At 37.1% G+C, this 15,879-nt stretch overlaps 2 protein-coding genes across 3 annotated transcripts in view; one reads left to right on the forward strand and one right to left on the reverse strand.

The window, feature by feature from the left end:
* Window positions 1-15,879, reverse strand: part of LOC120776951 (dual specificity protein phosphatase 19) — a 181,590-nt gene that overhangs the window by 152,763 nt on the left and 12,948 nt on the right. The gene's annotated exons all lie outside the window — the stretch shown is intronic.
* LOC120776947 (breast cancer anti-estrogen resistance protein 1) overlaps window positions 1-15,879 on the forward strand; it is a 65,809-nt gene that overhangs the window by 40,139 nt on the left and 9,791 nt on the right. The window contains exon 3 of the mRNA XM_040108033.1: window positions 1,765-2,085. Coding sequence (XP_039963967.1) covers window positions 1,765-2,085 — 321 coding nt within the window. The remainder of the gene's footprint in view (window positions 1-1,764; window positions 2,086-15,879) is intronic.

The following is a 15,879-nucleotide window of genomic DNA, read 5'->3' on the forward strand; positions in this document are numbered from 1 at the left end:
GAAAAAAATTATGGTAATGAAATAAATATTAGAAAACTCAAAAGCTGACCTGTAGGAAAGAAGTATGAAAGAAATATTTTCAGAACCGAGAGCTTCCCTGTAAAACAAAGGAAATGAGTTGCATTATACATTCGGTAAATGAAAAGGTTCCTTATAGGAAGAAAGTAAGGACGATGAGGAGGCAAAAAGTAAGAACTCTGAAATAGTATTCCGAAAGCTTCCCTGTAAAACAATGAAAAGGAGTTGGATTATATATTCGGTAAATCGAAAACCGTCCTGTAGGAACAAAGTAAAAAAGCTGAAATAAATTATTCGGAAAATCGAATTGCCCATTAGAAAATTTTCGAAAAATCGAAATGTTCCCTATAGGAAAAAAAGTAAGGACAATGAAAATAATTTTCGAAAATCGAAAGCTGCTCTGAAGGAAAAAAGTAAGACTTTTTCGGAATATCGAAAGGGCAGGAAAAAAGTAAGGACGATGAAATAAATATTCAGAAATATTCGAAAGCTGCCTTGTAGGAAAAAAGTAAGACCGCTGAAATATATATTGCTGTAGAATTTAGGGAGAAATAGTCAGTGTAGTCAAACGACTCTGAGAATATTGTTTTTTGCTTAATTTTACGACTTTTCATATTGTTTTTTTTTTTATTATGGATAAAAGGTATGAAGAAGAGATATATGGTTTCGCGCAAAAATCCCTGTAAGACGGAAAAACCCCCTCCCTCACTTACGGATACAAATCACCGCCGATTTCTATCTAGAAAATACTCATTCGAAAGAGTAACGCAACATGTACCTTTAGAACAGCATTAAATACTCATCGAAACATTTTGGCTATATGGATATAGGGATCGATCACAGTAACATTCTGATTCCAACATACTGAAAAAACCTTATACGGGTTAATAAATCTTCCACTGCTCTATGGATAGTTCTGGCTTTGAAAAAAAAACTATTTCAATTGCAAAAGATAGATAGATGCTCCGTTAGTTTTCATCTCCAAAATTAAAACTCTAAGTAAAGAAACCGAAGAAAATTTTAGAACAATACTGAAGAAATAAATGAGTCGAGCGTAGACCAAGAAATATTGGCAATACTGGTTATTATTTATGGATACAGTTCGAAAAAAACATTAAAAGGAGAATTGAGACAATAAATGGATATGCATTAAGGGATATCCAAATGAGAATAAAAATCGTTAGTCAACGGAACGCAACGTAAAGAATGAAATATATGTAAATTTTTTGAAAATTTTCCTACAGGGTTTGTATGAAAAGCCGAAATTAAACTGGGTGTAGGGCAAACAGCTACCTACAAGTATATCTTATACACAAACCTGCATATGTATACATATAAGGTGTGTGTATGTATCTTATATGTGTGCATTCTCTTTAATTGCAATATAATAATTCATCGTTTGCACAATGGCATGGCGGTTGACGGTTATGTCCGCCACTTAATTATTGTCGTGACTGTGCCACCGATTTTTCAATATTGCCACAATTTATCAATTCACATAAATATATAAATATTAATTTCGCAAATCTATCAAATAATTGTTGGCAATTTTCTAACAATGAGCAGCAAGTGAACAAAGCAATTGAGGCCATTTAAGCAAAGGCAATGAATCACAATTAACTTTTCGCCATTGATTTGAGCTAGTTACTTAATTGTTGTAGGAATTAAATAGCGGTATATACAGTTAAACACATTATTTATGTATTTCACACATTTCTATATATTTCCTCGCTTTGTTCATTTCAGGGCCTCTGTCCCGGCAATCGGCTACGCATATTAAACTCTTACGATTCCGGCTGTTATTCGCTGTCGCCACCGCCCTCACCGTGTCCCTCGCTGGCGCCCAGCCTGCTCACCTTGAACAGCAACTCCACCGCTTGTTATGATCATTTGTCCATTAACAGCAGTGGTGGCACCATCAGCAGCAGCGGCAGCAGTAGTCACCATGCCAGCAGCCATGCGAACGCCCACAACGGTGTCGGACTGCGCGACAATCAACAGACACACCTCCTGACACAGCAGCAGCGACAGGGCACACGACGCTCCTGGCATGTATCGCCGAATAAGGTAAGCGACACCATATGGCATTGTTATGTCGTCTCTGTATGTGTGGGTGTATTTGTTTGTGTGTGTGTATGTTAAAGAGTGAATGGCTGTTTAAACTGTGAGGTTGAGATGCAAATAAGGCGCAGCAAGGACGTGAGTGGCGGAAATTCGCTTTTTTAAGGGATTTAGCGCGTTATGCAAGCTCAAAATTAGCATAACTGCTGTTGTAGAGGAAGTCTATTGTTCAGTTGTAGGCGACTGTGTGTTTGCGCCTTCGAGCGAAATGTGAGGTCTTATTTAAGCCTTTAGTAAATGACGCTTTTATTCTTGAGTTGCCAGTGAACTTTAAGTCTTGTGCTTTCCTAAGTATAATAATCACAAAATTTTTTGAGAGTATTATTTTGAGTGAAATGAAGACACTGTCGGCAATGCTATCGGTGCGAGATATATTCCAAATATTAATTCCAGTTTGGTGAACAAGAAAAACTCACACGATGCCAAATCTTGTGAATTCGTTGGTTGATCGATGATATTCACTGCGTTTTGGGCTTTAAAATCGATCACAATCGTGGCTCGATGCGATGGTGCATTATCATCGTGTAAAATTCATTAATTGTTCTTTCACATTTCCGGCCGTTTTCGACGGATGTTCTCAAGCAAACGTCTCAATAAGGCCAAAAAAAGTCCTTATTGACCGTCTGTCCCTCCGGAACAGATTCATGATGCACAAAACCATGAATATCGAAAAAAACAATGAACATCGCCTTGATTTTTGAGCGCATTTGGAGTGTTTTTTTGGTTTCGGCAAATTTTTTCCCCTTCATTCCGATGATTGTTGTGTTATAATGCTCTCCATGAATGTGGGATCAGAATTCGCACAATCAAGCATATCCAAAGAGACCTATTTACGGTACTCTTTTTGAAAAATATTCAGCTTTATTGGAACGAGTCGAGCGGGAACGCGTTCTACACCCAAAATATCATTCAACATCATACGAACGACCTCGCGAGAGATGTCGAGCTTTGTTCCCATCTCTCTAACATTTGTCTGAGGATTTTCAAGCACTACATCCTTCACCTTTTTTAATTTTTCATCAGTTTTAAAGGTCGAAGGGTGTCCATAACGAGGCATGTCTTCAACGATCTCTTAGTAGTCTTTGGAGCCTTTGTACCACTCGTAGGCTTGTGATTTCGATAAAACTGTATCACTGTTAGCCTGTTCCAGTGTTTTCAACGATATAGCACACGAAATTTGGTTAGAAATACAAAATTTTAGTCAAATTCTTTGTTCGATATTTTTATCCATTCCAAAAATCGCAACGCACTACTGAGGTGTAGCGCCTTAGAAGCTGCTGTAAACAAACTGGTTGACAGTTCACGCTCATATTCGGCATAGTAATTAAGTACAATCCTACTAATTTTAATTTAAGTACAAGCCATGGGTACTCATATAAGTATAAAGATACTTCAACATGTTAAGACTGAGTATATATCATACCATGTATGACACTTTGAATCTATATCAAATATAACCTCGAGCAAACTTTCATAGAAAACATTGAATTTTACTGTACTCCACCCAATTTTCGCTAAGCTGATGACAAATTTCTGTTATCATTCGCAAACATTGGTGATAATTCCACCTACTTTTACGAATACTTCCACTTAAAGCCGAAGCAGGTCACACATGTGATGCGCTCGTGGTAAGCGACACAGCAAAATCGTACATACATACATTCATATACACTCACAAAGAAACTTTTTTATCTGTACATACATACATATATACCACATTATTTGCGCTTAATTAGAGCATTTCAACTAGATTGCAAGCCAACGCCAAAAAAGTTGTCGCAAAAATGCAAAGCCGAAAAATTGCAAAAAAAATAACTTCAAAAAATCGCAAACTCATTGTGAATTGTGCATTAAGTATCTAAATTATAGACACCGTTAACTGGCCAAGTGTATGTGATCAATAGCAGTCGGCCAGTGGAGTGTTGTTTGGTGGCTAGTGGTGGTTGATTGCTCACTACTGATTGGCATTTGACGCTTGAGCTGCCGCAGCGGCGACTCGCAGGCTTTTTTAAGCCCACTTGATCCGATTTTGCGCGACGCCAATCAATTTGATTACGTAGTGTGTGGTGTGTATTCAGGTGAATAATGCGAAAAGGTGTCAATTGACATTCGATAAGATCATGTTTGCGGATCACAAAATGAGACAACCGACGATCAGCGATATGAGAGAGTGCGAAAAAAACTATTATTTGGACAATTTGGAAATGTAAATGCGCTTGGGGAGCGCTATGTAATTGAAAATTAAAAACGTAAAACCGGATTCGCTTACATTTCTCGGAAAATAGCAAAAAAAAGTGAATTAAAATATAGTGGCTTGGTCATTGCACCCGCTTTGGTGTGGGGGTTCAATGCAAATCTACAGCGCAAAATCGTATAATTTATTATTCAAAACAAACTTTTTATTGCAATTAATTTATTATACCCTGTATAGATTATATTAAGTTTGCCAAGAAGTTTGTAACACATTTGAAAGATCAACATGAAAACAGAGTCGATTTAGTCCATCTGTCTGTTCGTTTATACTTGAAATAGTCCCTCAGTTTTTGAGATATCGTTTTGAAATTTCGTGCACGTTCTTTTCTCCCGAAGAAACTGCTCATTTATCGAAACTGTCGATATCGGACGACTATAGAATATAGCTGCCGTACAAATTGATCGGTCAAAATTCAGTCATTGTATGGAAAACTCGCTTATTTCGCAAGATATCTCCACACAATTTGACAAGAGTAATTGTCTAAGGCAGCGCTACAATCTGCGTTGAAATCTTTTAGATCGTACCATTATAGCATATACATAGCTGCCATACAAACTCAACGGTCAAAATCCAGTCCTTGTATGGAAAATCTTTTTAATTTACGAGAAATCTGCACGAAATTTCGCATGGAAAATTTTCCAAGGCAACGCTCTGATATTCGAAGAAATTAATCATATCGGTTCACTATAGCATATAGATGCCATACAAACTGATCGGTGAAAATCCAGTCCTTGTACAGAATTTTTTTTTGATTTAAGAGATATCTTCAAGAAATTTCGCATAGAATATTTTCCAAACCAACGCACTAATCTCCGATTTCAGATCGGATCACTATAGCATATAGCTGCCATACAAATTGTTTGGTCAAAAGCTAGTCCTTGTATGGAAAACTTTTCCATTTGACTAGATATCTTTACGAAATTTCATGTAGAATATTTTCCAAGGCAACGCTCTGATCTCCAAAGAATTGTTTTTAGATCGGACGACCATAGCATATAGCTGCCATACAAACTGACTGATCAAAATCAAGCTTTTAAATGGAAAACTTCTTAAACTGTGAAGGGTATTGCAGCTACGGTGCAACCCAAGTTAGTTTTTTCCTGTGTTTTGTGGAAAAATCGACAAGCTAATCACGCTTGAAATCAACATATAATACACCCACTATCTATTTACTTATCAAAACATTGTCCACAACAAAACTCCACACAAACACACACACACACACTTTCGCAAACGCCTTGCAATTGCAATTCGGTAAATGTTACTTTCCCTTTCTCCTATAAAATACAAATCAAATGCAAAACGTTCAAGAAAAAGTGAGAAACACAGTAGTGAACGCAACGCCAAAAAGACAAGTGAAAAACTCGACAATGAAAATTATAGTCTCATAAAAGTTTCTACTCAATATCAAAAATCATCAATCTGGAAATCACATAAAGCTCATTCAGGCACGTAAATTCATTTTTCTAAACATACACATACATATATACATACATACTGATATCCGAACGTACTAGCCACAGCAAGAAAAGCAGCGACGCCTTGATACCACTCGGCCACCAGCGCTCGTGCAATTGCAGTTAACCAGCACACGGAATCATAAAAATAATAGCAATCAAGCACACACACACACACACAACTGTAAATGAAAAAAGTCGAGTCTCCAAAATTTGTTGTACGCCTGTGGCAGCTAACGCGTGCAGCAGCAACAGCAGCAGCGACGGTAGTGAGTGGAGCTAGCCGGTGCCACACAGCTTTTCCTACGAGCTTGTAACTCTTAAAATACTCGTACTGACTGACGGCTCGTGGCTGTGGCCGCGTATTTCGCTTTTACTTGCAGCGCTGCGGTCAACAAATCTGCAAGATTTACAGTTTTAGTAATATCTGTCTGCCCATATGTACGCCGAATGCAATAAAATTTGACTTTAATTTCTTAAAAATCGCATAAAATTCAAAACGATGTCGGACACGTTCGGACAGGTTTCGTAGACAGCTTTCATAGGAGGAAAAAGTGAGTTATGAGTTTTGCACGCGATTTCTTTCATTCTAAGCTTGCTCTGTAAGTGAAGAACTAGTTATGCTGAAACTCTCTCTCTTTAACACCTCTCTCAATCAATACTTTGCATTATCAATATACGATTTAATAACGAGAGTTTAAAGAAATTAAGCGCGATTAACTCGCCATTTTATCAAGTCAACTCGATAGTTTATCCAATCGGCAATTCGGGCAATATAGGGTAGTCGAAAAAGTTCGTATTTCTACTTCAAACTTCAACTTATTTTTTTTTTTACATTTATGACGAACTTTAATTAATCAATATTTTGGTCGACTACTTTTTGTTTTCCGCTAGAGACATTATTCCATCAGTGTAAAACTTGTCTGGTTTCTCGGCGAAAAACTGCGGCAAGTAATTTACGCAAGCTTCCCTTTATACAACTTTACTCCATTAAGGGGGTTCTGCATTGACCGAAACAATTGGTAGTCCGATGGTGCAAGGTCAGGGCTATATGGTGGATACATCAAAACTTTCCAGCCAAGCTCTCTCTGTTTTTGTCGAGCGATCAAAGATGTGTGCGTTTTCCTGTTGGAAAACGAAGCCTTTTCTGCTGATTAGTTCTGGCGGTTTTGTTTTTTGATTGCTTGCTTCAATCTCATCAGTCGTTAACAGTAAAATGTAGAATCAATCATATGACCAGCTCGGCCGTTCATAGTGGAGTATTCCTTTCCAATCCCACCAAACACTCAGCATAACCTTTAAGAGGCGTCAAGCCTGGCTTTGCGACCATTTATTGAGCTTCGCCACGCTTGGACCGTTACCATTTTCGCACATTATTATCGTATTTGATCCACTTTTCGTCTCCTGTTACCATTCGCTTCAGAAATAGTTCGATTGCATTTTGTTTCAGCAAAGAATTGCAGATGTTAATTCCGCCCAGTAATTTTTTTCACAGACAATTCATGTGGTACCCAAACAGCCAGCTTATTTTTGAAGCTAGCCTTATTTAAATGGTTCAAAACCGTTTGATAATGAATATTAAGTTCCTTAGCGAATACGGCTGCTTATGTGACGGTCCTGGTCAGTATTTTCCATAATTTCATTGACTTTTTCAACGATAGGTTGACCAGAGCGACGTGCATCTTTCACATCGAAATTTCCAGAACGGAATCGAGCGAATCATTGTTGTGCTACATGAATCGTCTCCGTAAACTTCACTGATTTCATTTACTTGTGTGACATTCTTCCTTTTTTTTTACAAAAATTTCAAAATGTAAAGAGTTTCTTTGTTATTTTCACTCATTTTTGAAGAGCTGTAACTTTTTTTTCAACTTCCCCGAATTTAATTTTTGTTTTTTGGTTAAATGAAGCTTAAAATCTCACCTTTCCAACACTATTTGGTATGACACAATATGATTGGTAGCACTGGAGATATACCACTCTAACGACATCTATTGACAAAATACGAAAGAACTTTTTCGACTACCCAATATTATACCAAAACTGTTAAAATCGATGAAATCGGAAGATATCCCCTTGCATGTCCATATACGTGGAATTATCCTCATATTCCTATGACAAAGTGCGAAAATTGGCGAAATCGAACTACAACCACGCCTACTTCCCTCATAGTACAAAAATCAGAAAGCAATTGATATAAGGCGATACAACTTTGCACGCATAATGCCTTTAGAGTATACCACCTTAAGAGCAAAAATTGTCTAAATAAAAAAAAACTGTTGAAGTCCTTAGGTACCGAATATGTGGACCCCTAATATCTATAGTTGACTTTTTACCGAAAATATTGGTTAATATATGTAATATACAATTGAAATTCAGAGAAAATCATTTCCTGATAATAATATCTTTCTGTATCAAAAATGGGAATAGGGTCAATACTTCCTTTAGCTCTGATATAAAGAGTTTCGAACTTCCGGGTGACTTTAAACCCCATATATCGGCCAATATATAAGTTATCTTAATAAAATTGAGAGAGCGTGATTTTCTTACAACTGTGCATATTTGTGTTTAGAATGAATAAAATCGGGTAAATACTCGACCTAGACACCATATCACTAACAGACCTTATGTACCTGAGGGGACCATATATCCAAGCCTAGCTCTGCCTTACTAGTGTTTTTTTTTATTTTTTCAAAATATTATATTCTTTAATAATTTTAGCATTATCCGAACCATTGCACTATTAACCTTGTGCCTCTTTGTTGCTTTCCTACACATATGCCACATAAGTACCTGTTGCACAGGCAAAATTGCATTAAAAAATAATAAAACTAAATCAACGCACGAAATCTTGGCAAAAAAAATGAATTTGCATTTAACATGCAATTGAGTGCACTCAAAAAACAACAACAACAAACACATGCATGCAAAATAGCAGTCGATCAGACGAAAAATGCAACGCCCACCGCCACTTGGACGAAAAATGTGAATTTTCATTGAGGAAAAAATTATCATATGCATATTAGCCAGCGTATGTATGTATGTCATATATGTATGTTACATATGATATGTATGTATGTACGTGTTATTTCTATGAATTTCACATTAAGCAAATAAAGTGACTGGCGGCGGCGCGCGTTGGCCGAAAGGTGATAAAAAACTGATCAGAATCAAATGTAAAAATTTTCAGAATTTGGAGCGGAAATGTAAATTGAGTAATTGAGCGGCCCACACGCGTCAAAGAGCGATAAAACATAGCAAAGCATGGCATGCGTTTTCATAGGAAATGCATATTTTATAAAACAAAAACAAAAAAATACAAAATATTTTAATAATAAAAATAAAAGCTTTTATGGCAACAAAAATGCAGAGCAATTTAATAGAGAAATAAAAATCAGTGGAAAAATAGATAAAGCCTTCATATAGCGGCGCATATAGTGCCTGACGCCGTTATCGCTGACGCTGACCATTATGGCGCTGAGTGACAGTTAACTTTATGGTCAAAACGATGCGAAACAGTTGAGTTCCTTGAGCCCGCATATGGCTAGCGGCAGCCGGTGCAGCTTTTAGGAAATCAAAACAAATAGCAACAACGACGGCAACAATAGGAATAATAACTATCGGCATAACATGAGGCGGGCGCTAAATGGTAGTAGTTACAGCTGGCTACATGTTGGCTTAAATGATGATATTGTAGTTGTTGTTGTTGTTGTTGTTACCGTCTGTCACGTTGCGCTGGCGACGCATCAAAGTGCTGCTGCTGCTGTTCAACTACCGAATGATGATGTTGCTGACCGCAGGCGGTGATGTTGCCACCGCTGCAACTGTATTCGACAAATCTATAGATGTGTATGTGTGCGTGTCGTACAATAGGCCACTTTCTTGTTGTTGCCTAAAAATGTCCAAGTTTTGACCAAATGCAGACGCGCTGCCGCAATAGCTTGTACGGGCAACGCACAGTGCCATTTGCCAGCCCACTTACATATGTATGTACATATGCATATAAAGGGTATTTTTTAGACGTGTGGCTTTCAAGAAGAAATAAAACGCGTATTAGCCGTCTCAACAAATTTCTGACCGGCTCAACGCGCTTTGTCGATTTGTAAGCGTATCCATATATCTAGTTGTTAGGGAGTTTATAGGTACCACAGCGGACCGGTGTTCTAAGCTGTAAAAGTGAGAGCCTTCTAAGGATCGATCTTTTAACCTAACTAACCTAGTTGACCCCAGAGGCTAAATCGCATATATTCCAGACGGAGAGGCCCAATTTTCGACCACTTTATGCAGCAATTAGGGCCGTATGTCAGTAGTAATGTGCCGAACTTTTTCTTCGAAGGCGTCAATCGTCTTGGTCTTATCTGGATTGCATAAATGCTTTCCGGAGAAGCCAATTTTCGACCACTTTATGTCAATTGTATGTCAGTATGTGTAGAACTTTATCTTCCAAGGCGCCAATCGTCTCGGGCTTATCTGCGTAGACAAGCGATTTCGCATAACCCCACAAAAAATAGTCCAGTGCACGATATTAGGCAGGTCCGCCACGCGAGACTTCGCTCTTCAAAAAATTCCTTAAAAAAATTTATTGTTTCGTTGGATTTATAGCATGTAGCGCCGTCTTGTTGAAACCAAAGGTCGTCGCACATCAACATCCTTCAATGTATGCACGAAAAAGTTATTAATCAGAGCCATGAGACATAGCGTTCCCCATTGACTGTAACATTATCGAGAACATTATTTTCGAAGAAATATGAACCAATGCCTCCCCTCTGTCTATAGAACACACCAAACCGTGACTTTTTGAGGATGTAATGGCATCTCAACCATGGATTGTGGATAATTATCTCTCCGAACAAGCAAAATTGGGTTTCGTCTCAGAACAAAATTTTTTTATGCAAATCGGTATCGGTGATCGCCGTCTCGTTATGGACCCTTTCACCGAACTTGCGACGCTAATGATGATCGCTGGGCTTAAATTATTGCACGAGTTGCAATCTGTAAGCCCGCAAAACAAGATCCATCCGCAATATCTTTCATAAAGTGAATGGACACAGCTCCAATTGTTGTGCGCGATTGTCTTCTTCGATAGTATGCTGCTCCACAGCAACAGCGTCTTCGGTGCGCACTGTACGGCATCTCTGAGGATCCACTAGAGTAAACGTGGTACGAAACCGATGCACAGCTGCTCGAATTATCAACTCTGCTGGACGGTTTTGGCGATGTGTCGCGCGAACCGAACCATTATTTGCACGAGTTGCTTCGGAGTAAGTCTCTTCACCATGAAATGGCTAACCAAACGGAGTATAAATCAAGCAACTTCTTCTTCTTTATTGGCGTTGACACCGCTTATGCGGTTTTAGCCGAGTAACAGCTGTCAGAAAGATCAACTTTGAAAAAAGCATAGCTTTATTGAAAACCACACGTCCAAAAAAACACCCGTTACATGCATGTATGTATATATGTATGTGTTGAATTAGATATTTGTAAATGTTGCTTAACTCCATTGCGCAGCAGCAGGCCATTTGAAGAATACTCGCGCTATATTTTACGAACTTATGAGTGCGCAGTTGGCAATAACGGCCAGAAGCAACAGCAACAACAAAGTTAATAGCAACAACAGCAAAGCAATAACTTTAACAGCGAAAACAGCTAAAAACAGCAGCAGCAAGTAACAACTTCTTTTTCAACTGAAATGTGTGTATTTTGACATGAGTCCATTGTATCGTGTGGCATGATGCTTGCTGCACGCCCTGCCGCCGGCTTTCCGCGCAACCTCCTATATCCACTATACTATACTGAACTAAACTATATATGGCCGCTAGCTGGCCAGACCATTTGGCATGATGGCCTCTCCGCTATGCCGTTTACTCGTACGTCCGCCCGTCCGTCCAGACGTCTCTGCCAGCGCTTCGACTTCGACGTGCAGCTTGTTATGGACATGTGAGAGAAATTTCGCCAGCTCGGACGTGCGTGCTGCTTGAGCCGACTGGCACATTATGGGAATGCGCGAACTAATAGCATTGAGAAGGCCATAGCGGACAAATAGCGCATACATGCACACACATCTACACTCACACACCTATGTATATACACTTACACAAATGCATATCTATATAAAAGAAATGATTTGGCATCGAATTGGTATAATAGTATGTTGGAAGAAAGAAATGTGCTACAAGAACAACAAGTCAACCAAACATGAAATACGAAAGCATGGTTCATCAGCTTAGCAAGAACAAAAGGAACAAAAAAACCAACAACAACAGCAAAAGGTTGCATAAATATTTATTCAAGTGATTTTATGCTCTTTTTTGGCCATGTCTCGCTGTTTTAGCGTGTTGCGGCACAATACCGAAGTGTGCGTCGCTCATGGATCTTTCGTTACCTGAAGTCAAAATCTAAATTGAATACAGAAGCCTCATTAAAGCGAAAAAAATATAAGCAATAAGGCAGTGTCTGTGGAATGTGCGCACAAACTAAACAACTTCCTTTGGTTGCACTCAATAAATGTTTGTATGTTTGTATTTATAAAAAAAAAATATTGCATTGCATTCATAAAACAAGAAAGAAATTATAAATAGGTGCAATACATTTCTAAGAACTCTTATTTGTATGTATGGCCAGCAGGAATTTCAGGAATGCAAAATTTTTTTATTGTAACAATTTGGTAAGGTTGCTGGTGAATCATCGACTGTAATTCCATCAGAACCTTTGAAACGTTCTAAGCACGTTTGAGACAAGCAAGTTATACATAGTAACCAAATGCTTGAATATATTTACATATATTGTACATATGTATGTATGTATGTATGTATGTATAAATATTTCAAAAAATATGATCAGTTCAGTAAGAACAACGAAATATCTCTCCATCGCATTCGATACAGAACTAAGTGATTTTTTGTCATTGCGATCTCTTTGATTTATTGTGGAGAGCAAATTTTATGATACAACACTAAATCTTTAATGCATATTATTAAATATCTTAGAAGAAAGTATGTATAATCGATAATGGTCTCAACTATATGGGTTTATATTACAATCAGTATTCCTTTCCTAAGACTCCTCTCATTATGTACAAAGAGAGCGCTTGGGGGCAAGCTATTTTTAACGGAATTTCGAAATTATAGCAATGATCTAACTAGGAACTAACCTAAGAACCCATAATAATGCAAAGAACTGGAATATTGGACTAGGTGTATAGAGCAAATCGACAATTCCAATGCAAAATCCTCGCTTAACGAACAAAAGCTCTCCTTTATTAGTTTGATATCTTGAGCTGTGGTTATAGAGAAAATGAACAATTCCAAACTAAAATACAACAAACAAAAACACTATCCTATACAAGTATCTTAATAGATGTTGTGGAAGCAGATACGAAGATAACAACAGATGCCGTTTTCACTATAGCCGGATCTACTTAAATGGCACGGAACGTGAATTTTATACGGTAATGGATTGTCAACCAGGCAGCTACCGCAAAACAACAATGAAAAGCGATGTGGGCGAAAACTTTAAGAATTTTTGAGCTTTCCATAAGAGGATAAAAACTCATCACCGAGCTAAAAATACCAGTAAAGAAGGAAACTGCTTCACATTAAATTTGTCTAAACCTGAGAAATTATAGGAAAATTATCGAGACGTTAGGAAAACATTACTATTAATGTCAAAGTAGTAGAGCTGTCCAGAAAAAATATTGTTTAAGTTTGTTAGTCCGATAACAGTTTACTTTAGACTAGGTGTTATGATTGTCTACGATATGAATTGGACAGATTAAAACAAAATATATTTATTTTTGTTTTTGGTCAAATTTAAATCAATGCCGACATTTTGATTGCATTTAAAGGTTAAAATGGTGCCATGGCGAAAATTATGGAAAGTTAAATAATATAAATATATAAATACATACACCTAGAGTGACAGTCCAAAAAGGCAATTTTTTAAAAAGAATATGTTTGTACATATTTCTAGAATACAAAGAAAATAATTTGAAGTAAAAATTAGATATTTTTCAAGTTATATGAAATCGCAATCGGCGCTAAAACCGGTCCATCGCTGCCACATACTGAAGCGGTTCCGGACATCTTCAAGGCTGAAACCAAAAAAAAAAAAAACAAATCTGTCTGGAAGATATTAATAAAATTGTGGTGTTTAAAATATCTTTATACAAAATTTTACTCATTTTTGGAATCTCAAATTCGATTTTTCATCAGATAAAAAACTGTTTGTAATTATATGGAAACCTTCCACCAGCGGGCAGAATTTAGAATTTGCCTGCGTTATTGAGTTTGGCTTTTTGGGCAGATTCGTGGTGCCTGTGATTTAAGCTTAAAAGCATGAAACAGCATTGAAAATTCTGTTCAGTCTGGAGTCGCACTGCGGCCGGGTGCCGAACCTACAGCACGGCAGAGGTTTTCGGTCGGCCTCAAAACCGACTAAGGTGGAAAAGGTGCCCCTTCCAACTGATCAATTGCAACGAAAAAATACTTGCAAAAAGCATATATTATCTGGAGCGCTGATCAACGCATTGTTTTGATTTATGTGCTTTTAAGACCGTCGTCGGCAGGTACTCATGTAAAAACACAACGACTGTTGTATGGAAACCTATGTACAGAACTGTAGAAAAATTGAATAGTAATCGAATTCTTTTCGTCCGAGTAATGTTGTAAGCAAATTCGAAAAAAGTAAACGGATGGAGCTTATTGAACTGAGCGACTACACTTCTACGCCTGTAACTCAAAAAATATTTGAAATATTCATTTAAAATTTCAGTATGGTATTTTTAAAGCTAACGACTAACGAAATATGATAAAAATGAATAATACAATTTTTTCAAAATTTTACACTAGTTGTGGCCCTTAACATCATATTTCTAATTATCCAAACTATACCTTTGTCGCTAATATTTCTAAGCAGTTTTGTAAGCAGCGCTCTGAGTAAAGACTTTCAATTTGCCTTAACTCAATAGTTTCTTACTAGTATTTTATAACTCTTAAAGTGTCTAACGATCCCGATTTTTTGTAACACCTTTTTGATATGAGCAGTTCGCCAGTAGCTTTGGTATAGTCCCTGGGTTTTCTCCTGATTTTATTTTTTCAAATATATAGTGCCATCATTCTTGATAGGGACAGAGACAACTTTTAAAATGATAAAAAAAGGGTAATGAATAAAATTAGCAAAACTGTACAAAAGTAATTCTACTCTACTTCAATTTCATTGTTGTAAGAAAAATAAAAATAAAAAATTTAAAAACGCATTAGGCGGTTGCTTTGGTTTTGTCTAATACAGTATGTGCTCTCACTTAATACTAAGCCTAGTCTTATTTTATATACTTTCTTATGGAAAACAACATTTAAAACTACAGAAACAAATTCAAAGCACACTCTTATGACAATTAAAAGTAAAATTAGCGCTGACCGCAACACTTCAACTTCCACATTTCACCTTTAAAAAAAAAAAACAAATTGCATGGGACTTTTTTGCTTTATTATGGTTTTCTTTGTAATAAGTATAAACTATACTATAAACTTTCGACTCTGAAGAAATGTGAGGAGTTTTAGCTGTCTCCAAGTCAACAGAACATGGAAAGTAACACCGCACCCATTTCACTGCCCTCGCCATGACCCCTTTGTGGCCTAAATAAGTCATGAGCGCAATACGAATTCGTATACTAGCGGGTTTCTACAACAAAAAATAGGCTACATACTCGAATTTACATACATAGTTAACAGTGAATGTGTTTGAATAACGATTCCCTGTAGGAAATATTTCGAGTTGATAGAAATAGGAAGTGTTCTGTTTGAAGTTCTAACTTCAGGTTATCAAAAAGTGTTTATTATCAATTCTTCTGACGATTATTGTCTAACCTAGAGTCTATCATGGCATTTTCCTACAGGGTACAGTCCCACTATATGACTAATATACATACATATGGTCTAATACATATGTACACAACAATTAAATACATATGAAAACAATAATAAGTAAATGTAATGATTCCAAAGTATCGGCCTGTAATAATATTGTGATATG

Source organism: Bactrocera tryoni, chromosome 5, assembly GCF_016617805.1.
Source record: "Bactrocera tryoni isolate S06 chromosome 5, CSIRO_BtryS06_freeze2, whole genome shotgun sequence".
Classification (NCBI taxonomy): domain Eukaryota; kingdom Metazoa; phylum Arthropoda; class Insecta; order Diptera; family Tephritidae; genus Bactrocera; species Bactrocera tryoni.